Raw genomic sequence first — 25080 nt, forward strand, 5'->3', positions numbered from 1 at the left:
ATTCGTACCCCCGTCTGTGGCCAGGGGTCAGGCTGGGAAGAGAGGCGGTGGCCACGGAGCCTTTGAATTTGTGCACTTTGACCGTGTTGCTTTGAGGTCCTGGTGGGCTTGGCTGGGTGGCTCCGGCTGGCGGTGAAATGGGACGATTGCACAGACCCTGGCCTGGCTCGGCCCCCTGGGGCAGAAGCGGCCCAGGTTGCAAAGCTGGAGCATAGGGCATTGGGGTCATTCTCACCCCTGGAGGTGCACTGCTGGCTCTGACCCAGGTTTCCGGGGGTGTGGAGCACTCAGCACTCTGGGGAACAGCCAGGAGGCAGCGGGTGTTGGTGTCTTAGTGCTCTTGCCACATGGCTCAGGGACAGTAGTGGGGCGTGAGGGGGCTCAGAGCTGGGCTGGGGACTCTTGTTGATCTGCTACGTTCCTCTGCCCGAGTCTCGCCGGGAATCTCAGGGGGAAGCCCAGGGCCCCAGCACCTGTTGCTTTACCAGCTCTGTGGGGAGAGGTGTGATGGGATGCTGATGAGAAGCAGAGCGGAGCACTAAGGGGGTGAGGACTCCCCCAGGCCTGGTGCTGTCACTGACCCCGGGAAGAGCGGCTCGTTCATGAGTGCCACTAGCTTTAGCATGTGATGTTAGTAGCCCCCAGCCTGGAACCAAGCGCCAGGGGCGAAGGGAAGCACAGGGCCGTGTTGGTTGGGGAGATTGGCCTATGCCCACCCAGCTACACCTTTCTCCACCCTGGGACAGCGACGCTCAGTGAGGCTCAATCATGCAGCCTCCGGCCCTTTGGCTCCTGGTTTTGGGGGGAGGATGGGTGGGCAGAGGGCTGCTGGGGCCAGGGTGACCAGCTCTGGCAGAGCGCTGAAGAGGTGCAGGGGCAGCACCGGTCACTGGAGGGGCTGGGCACAGCTCCCCATCTCTTCCATTGCTTCCGCTGGGGGCCACACCATGCATGCCCCAGCTATCCCACGCTCACCTGCCCTTGGACTTTGCTGCTTCCCATCCCTGCCCAACCCTCCTGCATGCTCCCCCGCCCTTACTGCACACGTTTGTGAACACACGTGCTGAGGGTGTTCCCCTGTGCAAAAGACCCTGGTGAGGCCTCAGGGAGAGGGTGGAGAGGGCCCCCTGGAACACCTCTGCCTATTCTAGTCCACACAGGTTCTCACCCTGGTACATGGGCTCCTGCTACTTGGGCACCAACCACTGCGCCCACCACCTGTCCTGTGTGGTCCATTCTCTTCCACCCTTCTTCAGGGGGGCCGGGAGTATTGTGCAGGCAGGGCAGGGGCTTGTTGTGGAAGGGTTTTGTTTATCTGGCCATACTGCTCTGTGGTTATGGCAGAGACCTTTCCTGGCACAGGGGCTGGGGAGGGTGGGATGGTCCCTAGTTCCAGGGCCATTCATCCCAGTCTAGGACCAGCCAAGAGCACGTTCTGGCTCCCACACAGCCGGGACTGGCCATATGGTGCCCAAGAAGCGGAGCTCTCACCCACAGCTGGCACACAGAGGTGGAACTCAGTGCACCGACATTACCCAGGTTGGGGGCAGCACTAGGAATCGAACCGAGGAGTCCTGCCCACACAGGCTTTGCGTGTGCCAAACTGGGCAAACCCCAGGAGGGCTGGGAAGAAAATGGCCTGGCCCTGGCACCTGGGGCTGGGTTCTGTGGCAAAGCTCAGTCTCCATGCCCCCTCTGTGCCATAGGATTTAACCCGCAGCCCCGCTCCCTCCCCCACCATAGTCCTCCAACCCCTTGCCCAGGCAGAAAGGGAGAGCCCAGCGCCTGGTGCCTCCCCATGAAATCATGGTTCTGGGCCCAATTGCCTCGATGGCTTTATTGTCCCGGTGCCTAGCAGGCTCCAGCACCTGGGGCTGCTCCATGTCCGTGGAAGGCCAGACGTGCCCGGCGGTGGGACCCACTGGGCGCTCAGAACAGGCTGAAATGGGGATTGCTGAGGCCCATGCTGTCCACGAACCTAGGGCAGGAAAAGGAGCCATCAGGCGCCCGCCTAGGTAGCTCCCGTGCATGAGGAGGCAGTGCCGGGCTATGACGGGATGCGTGTGCCCCAGGGCTGAAGCCAGCACAGGAGCCCCCAGGGTGGGGAAGGGGGAGTCCCCTCTGTGGAGCCTGTGCACGGCCATGCTCCGGTGCCTGCTTTGAGGATCCTGCGGTCAGGTGGGGGCTGCTGCATCTGTGGCCAGGACCTGAGAGAAACCCGCCCCCCATCCAAGCTCGGTCCTGGAGCCCAGACCCTGCGAAGGAGAGAGGAGAAGAGAGAGGGAGCAGCAGGGGCTTGGGGTGGGGGCCGCCCTGTCCAGCTGGCAGCTGCTGATTCAGGGCCTCCTTTGTTGGGCTGCTGAGCTTGGGCCCCATTTCCGGAGCACCCCCCAGAGCCCTATGCGTCCAGCCCCCAGGGAACTGCTGGGAATGTGGCTCCAAGGGACTTGGGGGAACCCAGTGCCTGGCCTCCCCCACTGGGGTGCAGAGCGGTGGCTGGCGCTGCCCACTTTGTGGGAGGTGGGCAGGGGGCACCCCCCAACTGGACCCCAAAGCCGCTTTACCTCTTTAAGGGCTGGAGTGTCATGTGCTCTGCACCCGTGCGGATAAACAGCTGCCTGGGCTATACGGAGCTGGGACCCGAGGAGCAATGCTGCCGGCCTGCCCCCCCCCCCCACCAGTCGATTCAGGTCCCTTTGTGTGGCACATGGGAGCAGAGAGGGAGCTCCTGACTGTGGGGGCCCATGGGTGGCAGCGGCTGGAGCCACCCCATGTCAGCCTTGAACTTTGCCCGCTCTGGCTTGGGCGCCAGTGCCTTGTCTCTGGGACATCAGGCGGGGAGCAGAGCCACTGGTGCCCTGCTGCCCCCCAGTGGCTGCTGGCTGGGCCAGGCTCACAGGCAGCCCAGGCAGTGCCTGGCAGGACAGAACGGGCAGCGACCTGTGCCAGGACCGGCCGCCATGGGCACCGGGTGTTGGGTGCGGGTTACGACCCAGCGTGTCCTTGGAGCCAGGGCTCTGGTAAATTGGATGCTGCACTCAAGGCTCCACCACCTTGCCCAGGCATTGGCCCCAGTGCCAAGTGGGTGTGAGATGCCCCTGTGGTGTTTCACACCTGCTTTGCACAGGGGCGATGGGCTGTGCAAGGAGCAATGCCAGGGAGACTCAGATGGGTCCAGGGTGGTTTTTTGGGCATCTGCAAAGCGTGGGAGGGTCTGAGGTGGCAGGTGATGTCTCCAAACCAGGGGTGACGGAGACCAAAGCAGCTGGGCTCATGGGTGTGTGTGTGTTGGATTTCAGGGGCCTCTTGCTGATTGTGGAGTTTTCAGTTGCCTGCGTCTGGATTTGTTCAGGGCTTTGTTTGTTTGGGTTGGGCTTTCCCAGGGTGCCTGACTCTCCAGCCTTAGCCCGGCAAAGCTGGGGCCTGAGGATCCAGAAGCCTCCCAAACCTGAGTCTTCAACTGAGTGAGGTGTGAGAAATGCCCCATAACCCCCCTGCCTCGGCCTGGTGGAGCTGAGAGCTGCAGGGACCCTCCTATGCTCGCCCTGCAGGGTGATCTGCAGAGCCGGGATACCGCGCTGGCTGGGCCCCTGCGCTGGCTGCTCTCCTACCTTCGTAACTGGCTGGCTCCCCTCCCTCACCTGCTGTGTGCGACTGGCCTGAGGGGAGGCTGCTCTCATGCATTCCCCTGCCACAGGTGAGCTCTGGTCCTGCCAGGGGCCGAGCACCCTCGGATCCTGGGGCTCTTGCCCGCTGGGAGAGGGGCCTCACGAAGCAAACTGGGTGTGGATGCTGCGCCACTAATCTTGGTGGGAGCAGGGTCAGACATGCTCTGTCCCTGGGATGGTGGGGGGAGGGCTCCCCCCTTCCCCATGTGCTGGCAGCTCTGATGGGGTGTTGTCCCCTCTGCTGCTGGCACTACGCTCTCACCTGGTCATGGGGCTCCTTATCAGAGGATGCCTCGGCACCGTCATCCAGGGGGTGGCCTCCTCTGCTTGGACCATGGGATCCCTGGGCAGCCACCAGCCGCACTCCTGTGCACAAGTCACTGGGACCCTGAAGACTTGGTTGGGGGCTAGAATCAGACAGAGGGGAGGGTCCAGGCTGTTAGGGAGGGCATCCAGGTTGTTGGGGTCACTGTCACTTGCAGGGGGGAGGGGGCAGCTGGGGCACCCTGCCCTGAGCACAGCAGAGCACCATTCCTTCCCAGCCCTCTTTGCCCAGAATCTCCCAGTGCTTTGCAAAGGCCAACAAACCACGTCTCCCGCTGGTGTGTGTTTGTGGGGGGGGGGGTAGTATTGTCCTCCCCATGTGTAACGTGGGGCGAGGACTTGCCCAAGGTCACACAGGGAGGCTGTGGCAGAGGCCAGCCTAGAACCCAGACGTCTTGATTCCATATTCCCTCTTCTGTCATGCCTAGACCCCAATGTTCACGTACATCTCTGGAGCTGATTCTGCTTCACAGCCTCTCGGTAGCGGTTGTAGCTCCCCTGGTGCACTGTGTCATCACAACGCCCCGGGCCGATGGGGGGGAGTTTTGGGTGAAACAATCCCCCTTTGAGCGCCTTTGGCCCTGAGTGGAAGGACAAGAAGGAAACTTAAACCCAAGCCCAGCAGATGGCACCAGCAGGGGGTCAGGGCCTATGGTGGTGGGCTTTGAGGTAGGCACCTGTCCTCCAAGAACTGGACTGAGACCCGCTAAACTTGTTTCACACCTGGGCTGTTAGCCGGCCATCAGAAGTGGATGAGATTCAGTCCCTGCTGCCCTGAGGGGGTTTGAACCCAGCCCTTCTGCAGGCTCAAAGAGCCAGCGAGGAACAATGATTCCTGCAGGGAGATCTGGCCAGCCCTTATCTGGCAAGATGGTGCTTGGAACATGAGGCCAGAGGCAACTTAAAGGGGCTGGAAGAGACTCTCCGGCCCCCATCCGTGGGACTGGGAGATCACGGGACTGCTGGAATGCTTTGTCGAGTGGTGTGGTTTAGGGGGGTTGTATTGTAGGTTAATACCAATACCACCCTGTGGGGTGACTGGAGAAGGGTTTTTAGTAACTGACACATGCCAGAGGCAGAACGTTGTATCCCTCCCACTCCACTGGGACATCCCTCCAGGGGACCAGGGGTCAGAGTTTTTCAAACATCACCCAAGGAAAAACCTCGTGATTTGTTGCCCCAAAGAGCCACAGTCTGCTCTCCAAGGTGCTTGGCCCAGCAACGAGTCGTGTCTGTTTCGAATGCACCCATCACCATGACGTCTGGGCTCTCTTCCTACCTGTTGCGTCAGGCTTCTCTAACGCCAGCTTTCTCTCCCAGAAGGGTTCCTGGTACCCCAGGAACGTTAACCCGAAGAAAGCCATGTCCTAAACCGTTCAGCCACTGAAGGAAGGCACTTTCCAGCCACTGGCAGGCTCTGCAGCTGTTGATTCTGTTGCCATAGAGATGCCCCGGCAGCCTGGCTGGCAACTCTCCGCACGCCCAGCTGGAATGTGGGTGTGTGGCTGCAATGGGAGGGGGTCACGACAACAGCCTGCTGGCTGGGTTGGTTTTGTTGTGTTTTGTTGTGTTAATTCGGGGGTAACTGAGAGCCAACACCAGGAAGGGGTTAAACAGGGGAGGATTGGCCCCTCCAAAACCCTCTGCAGCTCAGGAAACTCTGCTCACATGGTGTTTGTCTAATGGGGAAGCCCTGGCAACACGACTGTACCTGCGCTCCAGGCGCCTAGCTCGGGGTGGAAAATAGGATTTGGAGCTGCATCTAGCCCACTGCTTTTAATCCAGTGCGGATTGATAGGGAGTAGGAGTCACTCCAATCTGACGGCTGCCTGGTGGCTCCAAGTGAAATAACCTGGTGTCCATCCAGTTCTGTGAAAACGCTGTGTCATTAGAAGCCATGAAACAGTTCTCAGGGACCTTGCAGCAGCCTTAGTACTGTAGGCATAGGGTCACTTTGTCCTTCAGCCTGCTAAGGATAGATTATCTCTGGGATGGGCCAGTCAGCAACACTGATCTTTAGAAATAACAGTCTGGAGTCCTTGGTCACAAATTAATCCCTCTCTCTCTGGTGCTGCCAGCCTGCTCCCGGGGTGTCTGTATTTTGGTGTTGCTGGGTGTGTATGTGGGCAAAGGGTCTGGCATCCTGCTATCTGTGGCATTTCTCAGGCACTTGGAGATGTTTGGTGTCTAGATTATAAGAACTTCCGGGTGCAGACTGTCTCTTTTCTATGTGCATACAGTGCTCAGAAATGGGGGCCCTGTCCCCCACTGAGGTTTTAGGGCACAACCATCATACAAACATTTAATAGTAGAAGGGAATGTGAGACGACTCATATGATATAAGGAAGAATCCAACTTTCCCAGCTGTCTTCTTTGTCCCCTGTTATTTCGTGCTAGGCCCCGGTGTAAACTAACATGGGTAACATAGGACTTGCCATGAGCAGCGTTGTGGTTCATCTAATCCAGCATCCTGTCTCCAACAGAAGCAAGTCCCAGGGGCAGAAGGGCAAAACACCCTGAAGTGAGCAGTTATAGAATAATCTTCCCCTAAGGAAAGTGCCATCCTCCCGCCGTCACTGAGTGGAGGGTTCATCCCCATAAGCAGGGGCGTTTCTGTCTCGTAAAACACAGATTTTATGCTGTGTCTGTGCATGTTCTCATTGACCATATAAATGGCTGAACCTTTTAGCTTACCCTGCTGAGATTTTGCCCTCAGCTATATTCTGTGGCAGTGAGTTCCACTACTTGTGCTTTGTAGAAAGTGATGTCTCATCAGATTTAAATGTCCTTGGTTGTCACCTTTCCCCTGTAATAGGAGATGGCTCACCCAACCCAAGTTCCTTCTCCAGTGTTTACATTACAAATTTCCGTCATGTCTCTTCTTTCTTCACTTAGTCCAAGTCCTTTCAATCCCGTTCTGTATGTTTTCTCCAGGTCTGTAATCAACTTCATTGCCTCTCTCCGAATCCCTTACGTTGCCCACTGTCAGAACAAGATAGAGGAGAAACACCACATCACAGGCAAGGGCCCCCCTAGGTGTAGGGTGGTACGTTATTTTCTGCCCCATTCTTTAGGACCCCCTTTATCTTGTTTGCTTCTCTGAACACTGCTGTGCATTGAGAGGGGCAGCTCTCACCCCTGAGGGCTATGGTGAACCCAGAGCCAGCCACTGGTATATGAGTGAGGAGTGGAAGCTGGGGTCTGGCTGGTGGGAATCAGACAGGCTGGGCTAAAGACAGCTGTGATTGTCCATGGGGTGGCCTGGGGTCACAGGTAGGGTCACTGGGGGATGGGGATACAAGTGGGGCTATAGGGGTCATGAGGCTGGGGTTCACAGGTGTGGTCATGGGGTCGCAGGTCATGGGGGCTGTGGATACAAGTGGGGCTATAGGGGTCACAGATCATGGGGCTGGGGTCACAGGTAGGGTCACTGGGGGGCTGTGGATACAAGTGGGGCTATAGGGGTCATGAGGCTGGTGGTCACAGGTGGGGTCATGGGGTCGCAGGTCATGGGGGCTGTGGAAACAAGTGGAGCTATAGGGGTCATTGGGGCTGGGTCACAGGTGGGGTCATGAGGTCGCAGGTCACAGGGGCTGTGGATACAAGTGGGGCTAGAGGGGTCATGAGGTTGGTGGTCACAGGTGGGGTCATGGGGTCGCAGGTCATGGGGGCTGTGGAAACAAGTAGAGCTATAGGGGTCATTGGGGCTGGGTCACAGGTGGGGTCATGAGGTCGCAGGTCACAGGGGCTGTGGATACAAGTGGGGCTAGAGGGGTCATGAGGTTGGTGGTCACAGGTGGGGTCATGGGGTCGCAGGTCACAGGGGCTGTGGATACAAGTGGGGCTAGAGGGGTCATGAGGTTGGTGGTCACAGTGGGGTCATGGGGTCACATGTCATGGGGGCTGTGGAAACAAGTGGAGCTATAGGGGTCATTGGGGCTGGGTCACAGGTGAGGTCATGAGGTCGCAGGTCACAGGGGCTGTGGATACAAGTGGGGCTAGAGGGGTCATGAGGTTGGTGGTCACAGTGGGGTCATGGGGTCACATGTCATGGGAGCTGTGGATACAAGTGGGGCTATAGGGGACACGGGGGCTGGGTCACAGGTGGGGTCATGGGGTCGCAGGTCACAGGGGCTGTGGATACAAGTGGGGCTAGAGGGGTCATGAGGTTGGTGGTCACAGGGGGGTCATGGGGTCGCAGGTCATGGGGGCTGTGGATACAAGTGGGGCTAGAGGGGTCATGAGGTTGGTGGTCACAGGTGGGGTCATGGGGTCGCAGGTCACAGGGGCTGTGGATACAAGTGGGGCTAGAGGGGTCATGAGGTTGGTGGTCACAGTGGGGTCATGGGGTCACATGTCATGGGGGCTGTGGATACAAGTGGGGCTATAGGGGACACGGGGGCTGGGTCACAGGTGGGGTCATGGGGTCGCAGGTCACAGGGGCTGTGGATACAAGTGGGGCTAGAGGGGTCATGAGGTTGGTGGTCACAGGTGGGGTCATGGGGTCGCAGGTCACAGGGGCTGTGGATACAAGTGGGGCTAGAGGGGTCATGAGGTTGGTGGTCACAGTGGGGTCATGGGGTCACATGTCATGGGGGCTGTGGAAACAAGTGGAGCTATAGGGGTCATTGGGGCTGGGTCACAGGTGGGGTCATGAGGTCGCAGGTCACAGGGGCTGTGGATACAAGTGGGGCTAGAGGGGTCATGAGGTTGGTGGTCACAGTGGGGTCATGGGGTCGCAGGTCACAGGGGCTGTGGATACAAGTGGGGCTAGAGGGGTCATGAGGTTGGTGGTCACAGGTGGGGTCATGGGGTCGCAGGTCACAGGGGCTGTGGATACAAGTGGGGCTAGAGGGGTCATGAGGTTGGTGGTCACAGTGGGGTCATGGGGTCACATGTCATGGGGGCTGTGGAAACAAGTGGAGCTATAGGGGTCATTGGGGCTGGGTCACAGGTGGGGTCATGAGGTCGCAGGTCACAGGGGCTGTGGATACAAGTGGGGCTAGAGGGGTCATGAGGTTGGTGGTCACAGTGGGGTCATGGGGTCACATGTCATGGGGGCTGTGGATACAAGTGGGGCTATAGGGGACACGGGGGCTGGGTCACAGGTGGGGTCATGGGGTCGCAGGTCACAGGGGCTGTGGATACAAGTGGGGCTAGAGGGGTCATGAGGTTGGTGGTCACAGGGGGGTCATGGGGTCGCAGGTCATGGGGGCTGTGGATACAAGTGGGGCTAGAGGGGTCATGAGGTTGGTGATCACAGGTGGGGTCATGGGGTCGCAGGTCACAGGGGCTGTGGATACAAGTGGGGCTAGAGGGGTCATGAGGTTGGTGGTCACAGTGGGGTCATGGGGTCACATGTCATGGGGGCTGTGGATACAAGTGGGGCTATAGGGGACACGGGGGCTGGGTCACAGGTGGGGTCATGGGGTCGCAGGTCACAGGGGCTGTGGATACAAGTGGGGCTAGAGGGGTCATGAGGTTGGTGGTCACAGGGGGGTCATGGGGTCGCAGGTCATGGGGGCTGTGGATACAAGTGGGGCTAGAGGGGTCATGAGGTTGGTGGTCACAGTGGGGTCATGGGGTCGCAGGTCATGGGGGCTGTGGATACAAGTGGGGCTAGAGGGGTCATGAGGTTGGTGGTCACAGTGGGGTCATGGGGTCGCAGGTCACAGGGGCTGTGGATACAAGTGGGGCTAGAGGGGTCATGAGGTTGGTGGTCACAGTGGGGTCATGGGGTCGCAGGTCATGGGGGCTGTGGATACAAGTGGGGCTATAGGGGTCATGAGGCTGGTGGTCACAGTGGGGTCATGGGGTCGCAGGTCATGGGGGCTGTGGATACAAGTGGGGCTAGAGGGGTCACAGGGGCTGAGTCACAGGTGGGGTCATGGGGTCGCAGGTCATAGAGGCTATGGGGTCATGGGGCTGAGGTCACAGGTGGGGTCATGGGGTCGCAGGTCATGGGGGCTGTGGATACAAGTGGGGCTATAGGGGTCACAGGGGCTGAGTCACAGGTGGGGTCATGGGGTCGCAGGTCATGGGGGCTGTGGATACAAGTGGGGCTAGAGGGGTCACAGGGGCTGAGTCACAGGTGGGGTCATGGGGTCGCAGGTCATAGAGGCTATGGGGTCATGGGGCTGAGGTCACAGGTGGGGTCATGGGGTCGCAGGTCATGGGGGCTGTGGATACAAGTGGGGCTATAGGGGTCACAGGTGGGGTCATGGGGTCGCAGGTCATGGAGGCTATGGGGTCATGGGGCTGAGGTCACGGGTGGGGTCACGGGGGCAGGGGTCAGGCTGGCTGGAAGGGTCACAAGCCAAACCAGCATCCCCACCCAGCTATGCGCCCGCATCCCTGAAGGCCCGGCTCCTGCGCATGCCCAGTTCGGCTCCTAGGCGCCCCAGATGGTACGCATGCGCAGTGACGGCCTAAGCATGGGCCTAGCGCAGCCGGCGCCCAAGCCGGGCTCGGCTCGTACTCCTGAACGGGCACGTGCCGGCCGCATGCGCAGTGCAGGCCCGCTCAGGCCCCCGGCGCTCGCTCGGCGCCACGCGGGGCCCCGGCCGGGCTCAGGAGCGCATGCGCGCGCGACGTTGCGCGTGCGCGCCCGGCGGGGCGTGCGCGCGCCCGCGGATCGCCATGGAGGCCTCGGCGAGCGGAGGGGCCGGCGGCGCGGGGAAGCGCTGGTACTTCAGCCGGGAGCAGCTGGAGCGGAGCCCGTCCCGGCGCGCCGGGCTCGACCCGGACAAGGAGCTCTCGAACCGGCAGCAGGCGGCCAACCTGCTCCAGGACATGGGGCAGCGCCTCAACGTGTATCCGCGCCGCGCCGGGCCGGGCCGGGCCGGGCTAGGCCGCCGGGCCTGGGGCTCGCGTAGCGGGGCGGGGCCAGGCCGGGGGGTGGGGGGGGACAGCCCGCACGCGTGTCCCGTGACTCCCGGCAGCGCGGCTTCCCGGCTCCTTTTCCTTAACCCGCCGCCTTCAGCTCCCAGCTGACCATCAACACCGCCATCGTCTACATGCACCGCTTCTACATGGTTCAGGCCTTCAGCCAGTTCCACCGCAACGTGAGTACCGCTCGGGCTCCGGGCACTGCCTCGGGGGAGCCGCGGCCGAGGCGCACGACCGGCAGGCGCCAGATCTGCGTTCGCTCTCTGCTCCTTTCTCTGCTGCGTGGCCCTGAGCGCATCACTTCTTTGTACCTCCACTTACTTCTCTGCAAACTCGAAGTAACGCTCCTCTACTTGGGAGGGGAGCCTGTCAGCTTTGGCTGATATCTTTGGGGAAAAGCTGGCATGTATCTGACAGTACAGTACTTATACTTCAGTCTTTGGGTCTTTAAAAGATCTTTCTTGTTATGTGAATGTTCTCTCTAGTCAGTCTTAGAAATTGACTTTTGTAGCTTTAATCCTGAACCTTTACTGATGCTTTGTTTTAAAAAAATAAAAAAGCTTAAGGTTTTCCTACTAGACATCTAAATGGGATACAGGAAGTGTCCTTTCAAATCTGTATCTCCACTTTATCTCTGTATTTGAAGCCTGGAGGAAATCAGTAAATCTAATGGTTTTGGAGCTCTAAGACTGCTCCGTCTCATAGCAGCAGACCCCATCAGGACACTAACATTACAGGCTTGTGAATACTTGAACCAGGAGACCATTTTTGTTTTTCTCCCTCTATGAAGTCTGTGGCACCAGCAGCCCTGTTCTTGGCAGCCAAGGTGGAGGAACAGCCTCGAAAGCTGGAGCATGTAATCAAGGTAGCACATGCATGCCTGCATCCTCAGGACACCCTTCCAGACACTAGAAGTGAGGTAAGTGGCCAGACACCAGCAGAATGATTTCCATGCTCGAGAGGGAGGGATGAGAACATCCTCAAAGGGTACTGCATCCTGAAATGTAAAATCCTGGTAACAGATGTAACTTGTGGGGCTAAAGCATCTCATTAACTCCAGTACATAACCATCTGTTCTGTAAATGAGTGGTTATATTGCAGAATGTAGCTTTCAAATCAACCACTATTGTATAGCACAGTTTTCAGGCTTCTTCAGAGGAGATGACTTGTGTCTCCTGCTCTGTGATCTCTCCTGTTTCCCTCCGCTATGTGGGTATGAACAAAAGAATCAGATGTGCCATGTAATCGTGTCTGTATTAGAGGCTTCTGAGTAGGGAGTGGACATGTCTGCCAGGGTTAAATAGCACTTATAGCAAAGCAGAAAATGGTGTATACAGTTCAATCCTCTCTCCACCCACCTAATGGTGGGATTGTTTAAAAATGTTTCCATTTTCCCCATCTCTCGTGACAACCCTTCATAATTGGAACTGAGTGTCCAACCCTGCTGAAAGGGGGATGCTTTATCCAGGAGCCAAAGTCTGTAGAACAAAATTGATGAAAAGGTTAAATTTTAACCCACACTGCTCACATTGACATGTCGCTTCGTGTTTAGAACTCTTACGGAGAGAGAGAGACTAGAGCGTGTAGCTCCAGCTGCAGCAACCCACGTCCAATGAACACTAGCAGGGGAGTGTATCCATCCAGCACTCTGCTTTCTCTCTTCTGGGAGGGAATCTGTGCCAGTTCCCTCTAGTACCGAGTGGGATAAAGATTCCCCCTTGATTTTTTTATTTGTTATTTTTTTTGGCCTCCCTGAGAGAGAGAGTTAGAAATGTGCAGGCTTTATACAGAGTGCCTCATCGTGAGTAACCTGCCTGTCCTCTCAACCCCAGGCTTACCTGCAGCAAGCTCAAGACCTGGTCATTCTAGAGAGCATTATACTGCAGACCCTGGGTAAGTTTTTCAAAGCGGACGGGCTTCCACTTGAATCCCAGACCCAGAGGGTTCCGCAGAGCGGAGAGTCTAACCCTACAGTCTTCTCTACAGCTGGAGGGCAGATGCACAGCTGGCCAATGAGAGAGCAGGAGTCCAGGCAACAAACTTTTTTCACACCACCAGTTCATGACTTGCTTCTAATACATGTGTTTTCAGGTTTCACTTTCTTTATTTTGAGTTGTTAACAGCTTAAACATGCAGCGTTTGGCTTGTTTCTATCCCCAACAGGTTTTGTTCTGCTTGGATGCCAGTTACTCTGGGTGCAAGTGCTATAAATTGTAAGAGTGTGGTACTCTAATCCGGTGGCTGGAATAGGAGACAATCCGCTCTGGGTAGCGAAGGGAGCCTAGAATGAATGTTCATGTTTTGATCAGGTTGCCTGCTGCTCACGTTCAGATGGGTTATTGTAGCATCAGTTTTATTTGGATTTTTTTTGTTAATGTAGCCCTCTACTGCTAAGATTTGGCCTTTTCTATGGCTCTGTAGACACCTGAGTGGTAGAGGCTTCTGTTTATAATAACATTGACTAAGAAAAAGCCAAGAGAATCTTCTGGTTTTTTTTTTTTTTTTTTTTAAACGATCTTTACTGATTCATTCAGGAAACAACTAAGGAGATGACTGAGGGGGGATGACTGAGGGGGGATATGATAGAGGTATATAAAATCATGACACGTGTGGAGAAAGTCAGTGTTGTTTACTCCTTCTTGTAACACAAGAAATAGGGGGCACCAAAGGAATTTAATAGGCAGCAGGTTTGAAACAAACAAAAGGACATATTTTTTCACACAATGCACAGTCAACCTGTGGAACTCTTTGCCAGAGGATGTTGTGATGGCCAAGACTATAACAGGGTTCAAAAAAGAACTAGATAAGTTCATGGAGGATAGGGGTCCATCAATGGCTATTATCCAGGATGAGCAGGGATGGTATCCCTAGTCTCTTGTTTGCCAGAAGTTGGAAATGGGCAACAGGGGATGGATCACTTAGTGATTCCCTGTTCTGTTCATTCCCTCCGGGGCCCCTGGGATTGGCCACTGTGGGAAGACAGAATACTGGGCTAGCTGGATCTTTGGTCTGACCCAGTCTGGCTGTTCTTATTCAAACACTTCTCACTAGTCTTTAGCCTGCAAGGTAGTTAATAGCACTTTACATCTTTATAATTCTTGACAAAACTTCACTACACCTAACTGCCCTGTGAAGTGGGTAAGCATCCCTATCTTGGAGTGCAGAAGGGAGGGCCAGAGATGTTAAGTGGCTTGCCCACGGTTACACAACAAGGTAGCTCTGGTGTCAGCATTTGAAGTCTAGAATTCCTGGCTCCTTGTCCTGTGCTCAGTCCTCTCAGTTGCCTCTTCTAGAATCCCAGTTCTGCCATGAATATGTAGGTGAGAGAAGTAAATGGACACAAGCGGATGCTCAGCATGTGGGCTGTCATTTTAAAAACAACTTGCAAAACTAAATGGAAAACTGAAGCAAGGATTAACCTCATCTGACATTCATGCTACAGGCTCCCTCAAATGGAAGACACCTGCTTCCTTGTGGCTTTTTGAGTGATACAAATTCCTTTGAGCAAATGCTAGTTTTCTTCCTTCCAGCTGCTGCAAGAGGCTTTGTCCTAGTTAAAATCCCTAATAAGTGTTTTGTTTCCAGTGACGTCTCTTCAGCAGTAAGCTGTTTAGCTGCTTGGAAACCAGTGACCTTCCAGTTTTGAGACTGGACAACTTGATCCTTCTGCTCTATTCCTGCTTGCCTTTGAGCAGAAAGTGTGAGCTTTTAGAGCAGAGGGGAAGCTGACTTGCCTTCCCAGGAGCAGGAGGCAGGTGCGATATGTGAAACCATGAGGGTGCCATGTCTGTTACCTAATGGCCACGTGTCTCTGCCTTTCTTTCAGGATTCGAGATCACTATTGATCACCCGCATACGCACGTGGTGAAGTGCACGCAGCTAGTGCGAGGTAAGAAACCTAAAGAGTGCTGTTGAACGCGTGCTACCTTCCCTCACAGAGGTGGCTGTAGTTCCATGTTAGGTGAAGTGGTTCCTCTAGAGAGCTCAGAGTTTAAATAACATGGGATGCTTTGGTTGAAAAGGGCTGTATAAGCAGGAGGTGGGAGCCTTCATTAACAGTGGTACCTGTGAATTACCCAGACAGATACCCCACAGAGTGTTTCGTGGTGGGGTATCTAATGTCAAAGTAAAGATGCTGCAGTGGCAAATTTCTGAAATGGGTGCGGGAACGGGTATAATTTTGAGTTGCTGTAAAGCACAACACAGTGGTTTTGTTAAATGCAAGTTTTCTGTTGCTGTGGGGAAGAACTGAAACAAATCAAACCAGTGGGATCTTTCATATCCAGTTCTGTGCTTTTTGTGGCCGCTCCCTGTAGAAGCCTGTACTTCTAGCAGACTAGTACCCTGGAAGTCTCTGCCAAAGTGTTCAAGCTAACTCTTGTTTTTTCCTTTCCCTTTCCAGCCAGCAAGGATTTGGCACAAACTTCCTACTTCATGGCGACCAACAGGTTGTTACTTTGAATTGATTCCTATGTTTCTAGCAGAGGGTTTTATCTGGAGGTGGGGGGAAAATGGCATTTGGACTTATTGAAGGATTATCTAGTGAGTTTGGGAGGGTGTGTAGGGGTATTGCTTAGTGCTGCACAACAGAAAAAAGGGTCCCTGCCACATGGAGCAGTCTATAGCAGATGAGGGACAGCTCCTGGACAGTGCAGACTTCGGTTTGGGCAGTGAGAAGAAGAAATTGATTTTAAAGAGGGTATTTGAAGAAGTGACTGTAAGTGCTTATTTGCATTACTGAAGTGCCTGGAAGCCCTTGGTGCTAGGCACTGTCCAAACAGAACCAAGCGATGCCTCCTGCCCCAGAGAGCCTTGCACCTGACAAGACAGCAGGTGGTTACAGATAGATGGGGGAATGCGAGGAAGCACTGAGATTTGGCAGCGTGGTATGCACTGGTCTAATGCCAGATGTTTATTCCTGAAGAGATGGACTAAAAAAGAACTAAGGCAGTTTGGCTTCTTTCTCTGAAAAGATCTTGAGGTGACTTCAGATTTTCACATAAGGATTGAAAAATTAATTCCAGTACCAATAAGAGGCCCACATTGGAAGCTCTTAAAAAAAGGAGTAAAAAATGGAAATTCTTGCAGCCATTACTTCATGCAAGCGCATGGAATCGGGTTAAGTGAAAGGTTGTTTAACTTCAACCATGTGTACTGGAGACACCTAGGTTTCATTCTGGAGGAGATGTTGGAGAAAAGCAGAGCAATATAGTGAAGAACGTAGAAGACAGAGACGTGTCCCTAGGTATGCAGCTCTCTGCATTGGAAAGGATTGGTTCAGCAGGTGAACTGGGCCTTAGGCTTCTTATACTTAAAAGTCTTGCCTGCCTAGAGGTTGGAGGTGGGGGGACCACATCTCTAAGTGGCATAGCTTTGCTGGCAGAGCTTATTTGGGGAATTGTATAAGCTGCATCTCTATTAGAGTGACTTGTGGTCTGGCTATGCCAATAGTCTGTTTCTAGTGTAGATAAGGCCTCAGTTGGAAAATCTGCTTCTATTCCCTGCTCTGCCACTGATCATGTGTGTGTGAGAGAGAGAGACACACAAATATATGTATGTATCTTGGGCAAGTCCCACTCTGTCCTGCCATTCTGTTAAATGGAAGTAATTCTCTCCCACCTCTGCAGATTGCTCCAAGGATCTCTACTGAACTGTTTTTTAATCCTGATGTTACTGATGCATGCTCTCAACTGCACTCCAGCTTAATGTACCTTTTTGCCTGGGTACTTCTTTTTAAATGACACATTTCAGACATGAACTTTCAGAACAAGAAACACAAAGGAAATGCTCCAGTGTGGTAGTTCTAGTGATTTGTGGTTCTGTACTATCAACCCTAAATCATTCTTTAAAATGTTGACTCTTAAGGGCAGGTTCCCTGGTACACCAGAGCAGTGCACAGCAGTCAGAGCCCACTGGCTAGTTGAACTGATTACAGCAGCTTTGCATCACCAGAGCAGCACATAGCAACCCTAATATACTGGCAGATCTGGCTCTTAATTTGCAATTGACGTAATGGTTTAGAGGGTTGTGTTTGAGCCGAGTTTCTGTGAAAGCAGAGGGGTGTGGGTGGCAGACCCCTGTCCGTGAGTCCCAATGTCTGTGCTTTCCAAGTTTCCTAGACGCTGTTTTCTTGATGCCCAATGCAACAGTGACAGTTGGGCCAAGTAATAGACCAGTGAAAACTCTTGACATGAGACCAGGCTCCCTTACAGACCATTGAGGCATCAACCAGTGGATTTATGGCATGGCAATTGGCTGTAGGAGTAGAGTAGTGATTGGCTGAGTTGTCTGTCACAGTGACCTCATTTAAGTTACCTGAACCTGTTTGGGGCCTTCACAATAATCACAACCGTTAGTTACAGCGATTATTAATGACTTAGCTTACTTCATGACTGACATGTACAAATGTAGGCCATGTGCTAGATTTATTTTTAAGTAAAACAAAGGTTTGGAGAGTCCATTCTGAGAAGAACAGGAGTCCTTGTGGCACCTTAGAGACTCACAAATGTATTTGAGCATAAGCTTTCGTGAGCTACAGCCCAGTTCATCAGATGCATAGACTAGAACATACAGTAAGGAGATATATATTATACACACACACACACACACACACACACACACACACACACAGAGAACATGCAAAGGTGGGAGTTGCCCTACCAACTCTAAGAGGCTAATTAAGAGAGAACTTTTGTAGTGATGATCAAGATAGCCCATGTCAGACAGTTTGACATGTTGATTATCACTACAAAGTATTTTTTTCTCTTAATTAGCCTCTTAGAGTTGGTAGGGCAACTCTCACCTTTTCCTTTTTTGTGTGTGTGTGTGTGTGTGTGTGTGTGTGTCTATATATATAATATATATATCTCCTTACTATATGTTCCATTCTATGCATCCGATGAAGTGGGCTGTAGCTCACGAAAGCTTATGCTCAAATAAATTTGTTAGCCTCTAAGGTGCCACAAGAACTCTTGTTCTTTTCGTGGATACAGACTAACATGGCTGCTACTCTGAAACCTGCCGTTCTGAGAAGATCATTCAGAACAAAGAAGACCAACATATACTAAATCTCGTACAGGACTCAGTTTTTAATATATTTTAACTACAATTAGATTAATCTAGGAAATCCTCAGGAAACTAATCTTGTATTCTAAGAGTGGATGCTGTAAAGTTGTGACGAATACAAAGTATATTTCATACAGAGCAAAGGTTGAAGCCCTGTGAAATGGAGCTCAACCTTAACTGTAAAGTTGTGACTGGCACCTCCATAATAAATTGTCCTATGAAGTGGATTTGTTTGCCATATCGGGGGGCTGAGACCCAGTCCTGTCCTGCAGAGTCTCTCTGAGTTGGAAGTTGTTAATCCTCCAGCTCCATTGACATTCAGAAGTGGTGTGGTTTGAGGAAGCCAAGGTTTGAGAGTAGGAGGCAGGAGTGGAAGTTTCTGTAGGCTTTGTTGTTTGAATTGTTGATTGTCGGGTCTCTCACGATGGTGCATGTGTCATTACTGATCATGTTGACTTCACAGGAGTTATGCTTGGCTTGGGAATCGGCATTTTCCAACCATGTGAATTTGCTTCAGCAGAAGGAATAGAGCTGTCTGAATCTCTCCTCAGGTTGAGCAGGGCCCACTTCCGAGCCTAGGCTCTACCAAGAACCCAGCTGGCCACTGCTTCTCTTGGGCTCTGATGTTGGGCCTCGGGACTTCTGCTGAAGTCCAGCATAACTTAACTTCTTTTCCCCCTGCAATAGGCAATGGGCCCCAGGGCCCAGAGTTGGGAGGAGCTTGTGGAGAAGCCTGGAAGTGAATTGGTTTGAGCAGCACAGGGAAGTAATAAGTGACTTGGCAGTGCTTAGAGACGCCTTGACAACAAGGGATGTATTGGGGGAGGAATTGCCCTTTTCCCTTCAGGAACGTTCCCGCCATGCCCACCACTTCCGCAGCGTCTGTTCAGCGGGGGATTGTGTGTGCTGAGGTTCAGGCTTGGGAGTTCATGGCTTTCTGTTTCTCTCTCCCTGCTGGTGACGTCAGCCTGCACCTGACCACCTTCAGCCTGCAGTACACCCCTCCCGTTGTGGCCTGCGTCTGTATCCACCTGGCTTGTAAGTGGTCCAACTGGGAGATCCCAGTCTCCACGGACGGAAAGCACTGGTGGGAATACGTTGATGGCACTGTAACTCTGGAGCTCTTAGATGGTAAGTTTTGGAGCAAGGTCCCCCCAAAAAGGCACTCTTATTATCTTGGCATCTGTTCCTGGGTCTGCCATTCAGACACAGCCACTGACCAATTCATGGACTTCAAAGGCTTCTGACCTTGCCAAGGTTTTCAGTGTGGCAGCTTCTGTGGTGCAATAGAGACAGTGGAAGTCATGAAGTGGGATGAGTTTAAATAGTCAGCGCAACTACGTCACCGTATTTCCCTTCCTGAAATAGGTCCATCTCATCATGAATAGCTCCACCCGTCAGCGGGCAGCTGGCTTGTGGCTGCTCTACATCCTCCCTCTGACCCTCTCGTCTGTGTTTTGTGTATCCCCTTTGCAGAGCTGACTCACGAATTCCTGCAGATTCTTGAGAAAACTCCCAACCGGCTCAAACGCATCCGCAACTGGCGGGTAAGAATTTCCTCTTTTGGGCTGCTGTCCACTGCTCTGGCTTCCGAGCTGCGTTGTCTCTAGTTCTGACAGTGCTCAGGGGAAGGGCACTTCAAGATTAAGGTTTAACAGACCATACATTTCTATTTTCATTAGTCTTGAATAAACTCGTTGATGAGCTAGCTTTTCTTTTCTAGCCATGGCTTGACAAACCTGTTCCTTATGGAGGCTTTTGTAATGTGTCCCTATCCGTGAGCAAGTGGGGAGAGTTGGGCTGCCACTTTCTGTGGCCTCTAATCTTTACTTTAAACCTGTATGTTTGAAGCCGTGAGGGCTACACAAACATAAGAACAGCCATAGTGTGTCAGACCAAAGGTCCATCTAGCCCAGTATCCTGTCTGCTGACAGCGACCAGTGCCAGGGGCCCCAGGGGGAATGAATAGAACAGGGAATCACCAAGTGATCCATGCCCTGTCACCCATTCCCAGCTTCTGGCAGACAGAGGCTCGGGACACCATCCCCGCCCATCCTGGCTAATAGCCATTGATGGACCCCTATCCTCTATGAACTTATCTAGTTCTTTTCTGAACCCTGTTATAGTCTTGGCCATCACAACATCTTCTATCAAGGAGTTCCACAGGTTGACTGCATTGTGTGGAAAAAATACTTACGTTTGTTTATTTTAAACCTGCCTTTTAATTTCATTTGGTGACCTCTACCTAGCTCATGTGTTAGGAGGAGGAGTAAATGCAATTCCTTTTTCACTTTCTCTGCACCAGTCATGATTTTATAGACCTCTGTCAGATCCCCCTTATTCATCTTTTTCCAAGCTGAAAAGTCCCAGTCTTATTAATCTCTCCTCATATGGCAGCCCTGTTTATACCTCTAATCACTTTTTGTTGCCCTATTCTGAACCTTTTCCAATTCCAATATATCTTTTTTGAGATGGGGCGACCACATCTGCACGCAGTATTCAAGGTGTGGAAGTACCATGGATTTACACAGAGGCAATATGATGTTTTCGGTCTTTTTTTTTTTTTTTTTTTTTTTTATATTATCTATCACTTTCTTAATGATTTCCAACATCATTAGATTTTTTGACTGCTGCTGCACTTTGAGTGGATGTTTTCAGGGAACTATCCACAATGGCACCAAGATCTTTCTTGAGTGGTAACAGCTAATTTAGACCCCATCATTTTATATGTGTAGTTGGGATTATGTTTTCCAGTGTGCATTACTTTGAATTTATCAACGTTGAATTTCATCTGCCAGTTTGTTGCCCAATCACCCAGTTTTTTGAGATCCTTTTGTAGCTCTTCGCAGTCTGCTTTGGACTTAAGTATCTTGAGTAGTTTTGTCATCTGCAGATTTTGCCACCTCACTGTTTACCCCTTTTTCCAGATCATTTATGAATGTTAAATAGGACTGGTCCCAGTACAGACCCCTGTGGGACACCATTATTTACCTCTCTCCATTCTGAAAACTGACCATTTATTCCTACCCTTTGTTTCCTGTCTTTTAACCGGTTACCGATCCCTGAGAGAACTTTCTCTCTTACCCCATGACTGCTTGCTTTACATAATCTTTGGTGAGGGACCTTGTCAAAGGCTTTCTGGATATCTAAGAACACTCTATCCACTGGATCCCCTTTGTCCACCTGCTTGTTGACCCCCTCAGAGAATTCTAGTGGATTGGTGAGGCTTGATTTCCCTTTACAAAAACCATGTTCACTCTTCAACAACAAGTTTATGTTCATCTATGTGTCTGACACTATGGTTGGAAAATTTTGTTCTTTACTAATGTGCCCAGTACTTAAGTCAGGCTTCCCAGCCTGTAATTGCCAGGGTCTCCTCTGGAGCCCTCTTTAAAATCGGTGTCAATCACCTTGAATTTGCCCTGCCTGAAACAATAGAGGTGTGACCTGCCCAAAGCCCTGACACATAGCCAGATGCCAGTTGAGATTGCCCCTCACCCCGGAGCAGGCTGTGCTTTGCTGCTGTCTCTATTTGTAAATGTGTGGTCTCTTCTGGGACAAAAATGTGTTTCGCAAACAGTTTGTTCTTCCCCCAGGCAGGTGCTGGAGCAGGTGAGAGATGTACAACTTGTTTCAGGACCCCCCAAAGCTGTGTGATCGTGAGCACCTGTTTTGCTGCTAACTCTGCACTGTGGCAGTTGCTCCTTTTCTCTCCCTAAGTGGGTAACAGGGCCTGTGTCAGTGACATAAAGCCACTGAGGTACAAGTGCCCTTTCTTGCTGCTTTATTTCAGGCCTCCCAAGCAGCCAAGAAATCCAAAGCAGATGACCAAGGAGAAGACGAGTGCCTCTCGGAGCAAACTATTCTCAGCATGATCTCCAGGAACAATTCTGATATGAACATTGCAGGCTTAATGAGTATGTCAACTTCCTCGACTGCAGGAGCCGGGCCTCCCCTCCCAGATGCAGAGGACTCGCCCAGTGATCTGAGCAGTATGGATATGTTTCAGTCAGAGCACTGGATGACCCACCATCCTCCACACAAGCTAGAGGCTGGCCAGGTTCACAGGACTAACGAAAGCTCAGCAGCCGCTGAGCAGGATGGCATGGCTTACCAGAAGCAGAGCAGCAAGAGCGCGCCTTCGGCAAAGGTGTCGCTGAAAGAGTACCGCGCCAAGCATGCTGAAGAGCTGGCCGCACAGAAGCGGCAGCTGGAGAACATGGAGGCCAATGTGCGGTCTCAGTACGCTTATGCTGCACAGAATCTCCTGGTCCAGCAGCAGAGGGAGAGGGAAGTCCAGCAGGAGAACAACCCCTCCCCAGTGGTCCTGAAGATTCCCACCAGCAGCTCCGAAAGCACAGAGCGCCCTCCTTTGGAAAAGAGCGACAAGGCCTCTGCCCTGAAGCTGAGGATCCCTGTGGCAGGGGGAGGGGACAGACAACTCTCCTCCAAACCAGAGGAGATCAAAATGCGCATCAAGGTGCCGACTGCCTCAGATCGGCACAGCTCCTCAGACGAGAGCAGCGGGAAGAGTCGGGAGCACAAGGAGAAACACAAGGCCCACTTGTCCAACCACCACCATCACAATCATCACTCGCACAAACACTTGCATGCACAGCCCGCAGCTGTGGCCAGCAGCGCTGGGGGCAAGCGACCAGGAGACTCTAAACACAGCAGCCAGCAGAGCACCCTGGCCCATAAAAGCTTCAGCTTGTCTGGGTCCTCTCGGAAGAGGCCTCTCCTGGAAGAGGTGTCGGCTGCTGCACATGAGCACCAGCCGAAAATCAGTAAGAGCTCCAAAGCTGCTGGCATGCAATTTTCCTTTGCCCACCTCCCCGGGGCTGCCCAGCTTCCCGGGCACAGCTTGGATGCAGCTGGCCTTCCCTTCCCCCAGGCCGGCAAAGCCAGGGGGACCCATGGGAAATCGGACAAAGGCCCCACTGGGGCTAATGGGCACAACACAAACCAGGCAATTGACTACCAGGATACAGTCAACATGCTGCACTCGCTGCTGAGTGCCCAGGGTATGCAGCCCACCCAGCCCCCGGCTTTCGACTTTGCCCACTCATATGGCGAGTACTTGAATCCAAGGGCCCCTGGGAGCTCCAGAGCTGCCAACACGGACAAGCCCCGACCGCCCCCACTGCCCTCAGAACCTCCTCCCCCCCTCCCTCCTCTGCCCAAGTAAAGTCCTTTTTACTACTGAGTTTGTATAGACATGCCTGGAATCTGGGCCGCCCCCTGCAGGGGAGGGGCAGGGTGGTCTGACCCCACTGCCTCACAAAACTATTTTATTATTATTATTATTATTATTTTATTATTGGTCTTAGAGTGCGGAGTCCTCCAAGCTGTGAAAGGATAAGAAATGTCCTTCCTTCTCCCTGCTCTCCCCATCAGAATCCCATGGGGCTGCAGGGGCCTGCCCCCTCTGTGTGTTGCGCGGTGGGGGCGGGGATGTGGGGGTACCTAAAACGTGTTGCAGAATCTCTTAAAGACATTTTAAAAATAATTTAAACAATAAGTTATATCTGTTTGTAGTATTTTGTTCACTTTAATTTTGTGAAGCTGGCAGGTGGTGTAAAATGCCCTAGGGCTGCTGCAGGGGCTGGAGGAGGGAGCTTGTGGGAAGGGCTTCTATGGCTTGTCCTCAGCTGAGTTGAACGCTGAGTGGTGTAGAGAAGGTGCTCGGGAGCTGACCTGTACGAAGAGGGCCATGAATGGAAGCAGCATGGTCTGGTGGTGATGGAGCCAGGGAATCCCAGCGTGGGGCATTACCTGGGCTGAGTCACTTCAGTTTCCTCATTCATGAAATAAGGTTGGTGCTGACCACCACCTCCCCCTTGCAAAGGGCTTTACCCACTGGTTGGTATTGACTCTGTCTCTCCTCCCTGTGGAGGGGAGGATCCCTCTTCGCTTCAGTATCATTGCGAGGCAAGGGCAGTTCCCTACCAGATCATGCTGGTTCCACTGAAAAGTCCCCACTGCTGTGACCGGCTCAGTCTGCCACGTGCCAGTAGTGAGGAGGGTTACAGGGTCAGAGTGACTGCAGTCTGGCTGGCTGCTACGCGAAGGGGCTGCTGAAATGCAGAGGGGTCTGCAGCCTAGAGCGGCCAGGACCTGGCATCGCTGTGGGAGCAGCAGCAAGATGCCATCAGGGATCTCGCTCCAGTCTCCTGGGGGGGCAGGGGGAGCCTGGCAGTGGAGGTGAGATTGGGGAGAGAGGACGGTGCTGTGCCCAAGATGGGGGTGAAACAGAATTGTGATTGGGGGGTGCTTCAAAGTGTATTTCAATTGCATTATGGAATGAGATTCTTCCTATTTGTTGTTACAAAGAAAAAATACTGCAAAAAACTGAATTGTTTTGAAATAGTCCTTTCTAGGGGGCTGGGGTTGAATGTGACAGGACCAGTCCCAGTGTGTGACTCGAGTTTTCACTGCACAAGGGGCTGGGACCCTCTCTGGGCTGACATTCCTGTGGGGGTTGGGAATCTGTGTCTCCGCCAGCCATCTGAGGCCAGAGTTGCTGCCTGTGTATTTCTGCCTGCTCAGTTGCTCATAGAGAGAAGCGGTCAAGTACTTGTAGCTGGCTTGAGTTCTGGGGGCTGTTTGGAACGGGAGCCCCCTGAAGGTGGCAGTGGCTGGAAAGAGATGTAGTTATTTCTGCCTAATGCAGAATCCTCCTTGCATTTGCTCAGGTCTCTTGGAATCTGACCGTTTTAACATACCCTCCTGCCCCTCAGCTGCTGGCTAACACTGTAGCTCTAATGCAGAGTTATGTGCGCCAAAGATGCAGTACCGACATCTCCTAGGATCTGAGGCAGCTGCTGGAGACAGGTCACAGTCTGGGTTTTTAATGGCATCCTCTCAAAATGCACAAGTCCTCTGCAAAGCTTGGGCTGGATTCTGCTCTTCCTCTGGTATCAATCTGGGGGAAATTGCTGAAGTCAATCCAGACTGACGCAAGTTTTACCCAGAGGAGAGTCTGACCCAGTGCAGATGGCTGATGTCAAGCAAAAGCACCAAGATAGAGATTAGCTGAGGGAAGGACTCTAGGATCAGCCTACCGGTGTCTCCTGTTCTCCATGCAGCTTTGTTAGAGCAGTTGAGTTTCTGCTGGCTAGAAAAGTCCATCCTG

The 25080-nt window shown here is 53.0% G+C and overlaps 2 protein-coding genes across 4 annotated transcripts; one reads left to right on the forward strand and one right to left on the reverse strand.

Moving 5' to 3' along the window:
* Positions 1-1775: 1775 nt before the first annotated feature.
* Positions 1776-5412, reverse strand: TEX49 (testis expressed 49). Of its 2 annotated transcripts, none has more exons than XM_050924952.1 (4): positions 5144-5262; positions 4439-4573; positions 3931-4075; positions 1776-1978 (listed from the first exon to the last, which is right to left on the reverse strand). In XM_050924952.1, the coding sequence occupies exons 1-4, from the start codon at positions 5247-5249 to the stop codon at positions 1930-1932; spliced, it is 435 nt and encodes a 144-aa protein (XP_050780909.1). In that variant the 5' UTR covers positions 5250-5262; the 3' UTR covers positions 1776-1929. The 2 variants fall into 2 exon arrangements, with proteins under 2 accessions (XP_050780909.1, XP_050780910.1); XM_050924953.1 differs by lacking the exon at positions 5144-5262 and adding an exon at positions 5272-5412 and having other exon boundaries at positions 1782-1978.
* A 5191-nt stretch (positions 5413-10603) lies between these two features.
* Positions 10604-23466, forward strand: CCNT1 (cyclin T1). 2 transcript variants are annotated; one of them, XM_050924911.1, is made up of 9 exons: positions 10604-10804; positions 10975-11056; positions 11671-11799; positions 12713-12773; positions 14707-14769; positions 15283-15328; positions 18913-19076; positions 19422-19492; positions 21739-23466. In XM_050924911.1, exons 1-9 carry the CDS (start codon positions 10632-10634, stop codon positions 23131-23133), a joined length of 2184 nt encoding a protein of 727 aa, XP_050780868.1. In that variant the 5' UTR covers positions 10604-10631; the 3' UTR covers positions 23134-23466. The 2 variants fall into 2 exon arrangements, with proteins under 2 accessions (XP_050780868.1, XP_050780870.1); XM_050924913.1 differs by lacking the exon at positions 18913-19076 and having other exon boundaries at positions 21739-21831.
* Positions 23467-25080: the final 1614 nt, after the last annotated feature.

The sequence above is a fragment of the Gopherus flavomarginatus genome, chromosome 16, assembly GCF_025201925.1.
Source record: "Gopherus flavomarginatus isolate rGopFla2 chromosome 16, rGopFla2.mat.asm, whole genome shotgun sequence".
Taxonomy (NCBI): domain Eukaryota; kingdom Metazoa; phylum Chordata; order Testudines; family Testudinidae; genus Gopherus; species Gopherus flavomarginatus.

What these genes read in the sequence shown, in the direction of transcription:
- TEX49 (XM_050924952.1), bottom strand. Translation starts at nt 5,249, where the DNA reads ATGGTGATGGGTGCATTCGAAACAGACACGACTCGTTGCTGGGCCAAG. An exon ending in ATCACGAGGTTTTTCCTTGG is followed by an intron (nt 4,574 to 5,143) that starts GTGATGTTTGAA and finishes CCTTCCACTCAG; the next exon opens with GGCCAAAGGCGCTCAAAGGG. An exon ending in GCAGAATCAGCTCCAGAGAT is followed by an intron (nt 4,076 to 4,438) that starts GTACGTGAACAT and finishes GTCTGATTCTAG; the next exon opens with CCCCCAACCAAGTCTTCAGG.
- CCNT1 (XM_050924911.1), top strand. Translation starts at nt 10,632, where the DNA reads ATGGAGGCCTCGGCGAGCGGAGGGGCCGGCGGCGCGGGGAAGCGCTGG. An exon ending in CATTATACTGCAGACCCTGG is followed by an intron (nt 12,774 to 14,706) that starts GTAAGTTTTTCA and finishes CCTTTCTTTCAG; the next exon opens with GATTCGAGATCACTATTGAT. An exon ending in GTGCACGCAGCTAGTGCGAG is followed by an intron (nt 14,770 to 15,282) that starts GTAAGAAACCTA and finishes TTCCCTTTCCAG; the next exon opens with CCAGCAAGGATTTGGCACAA.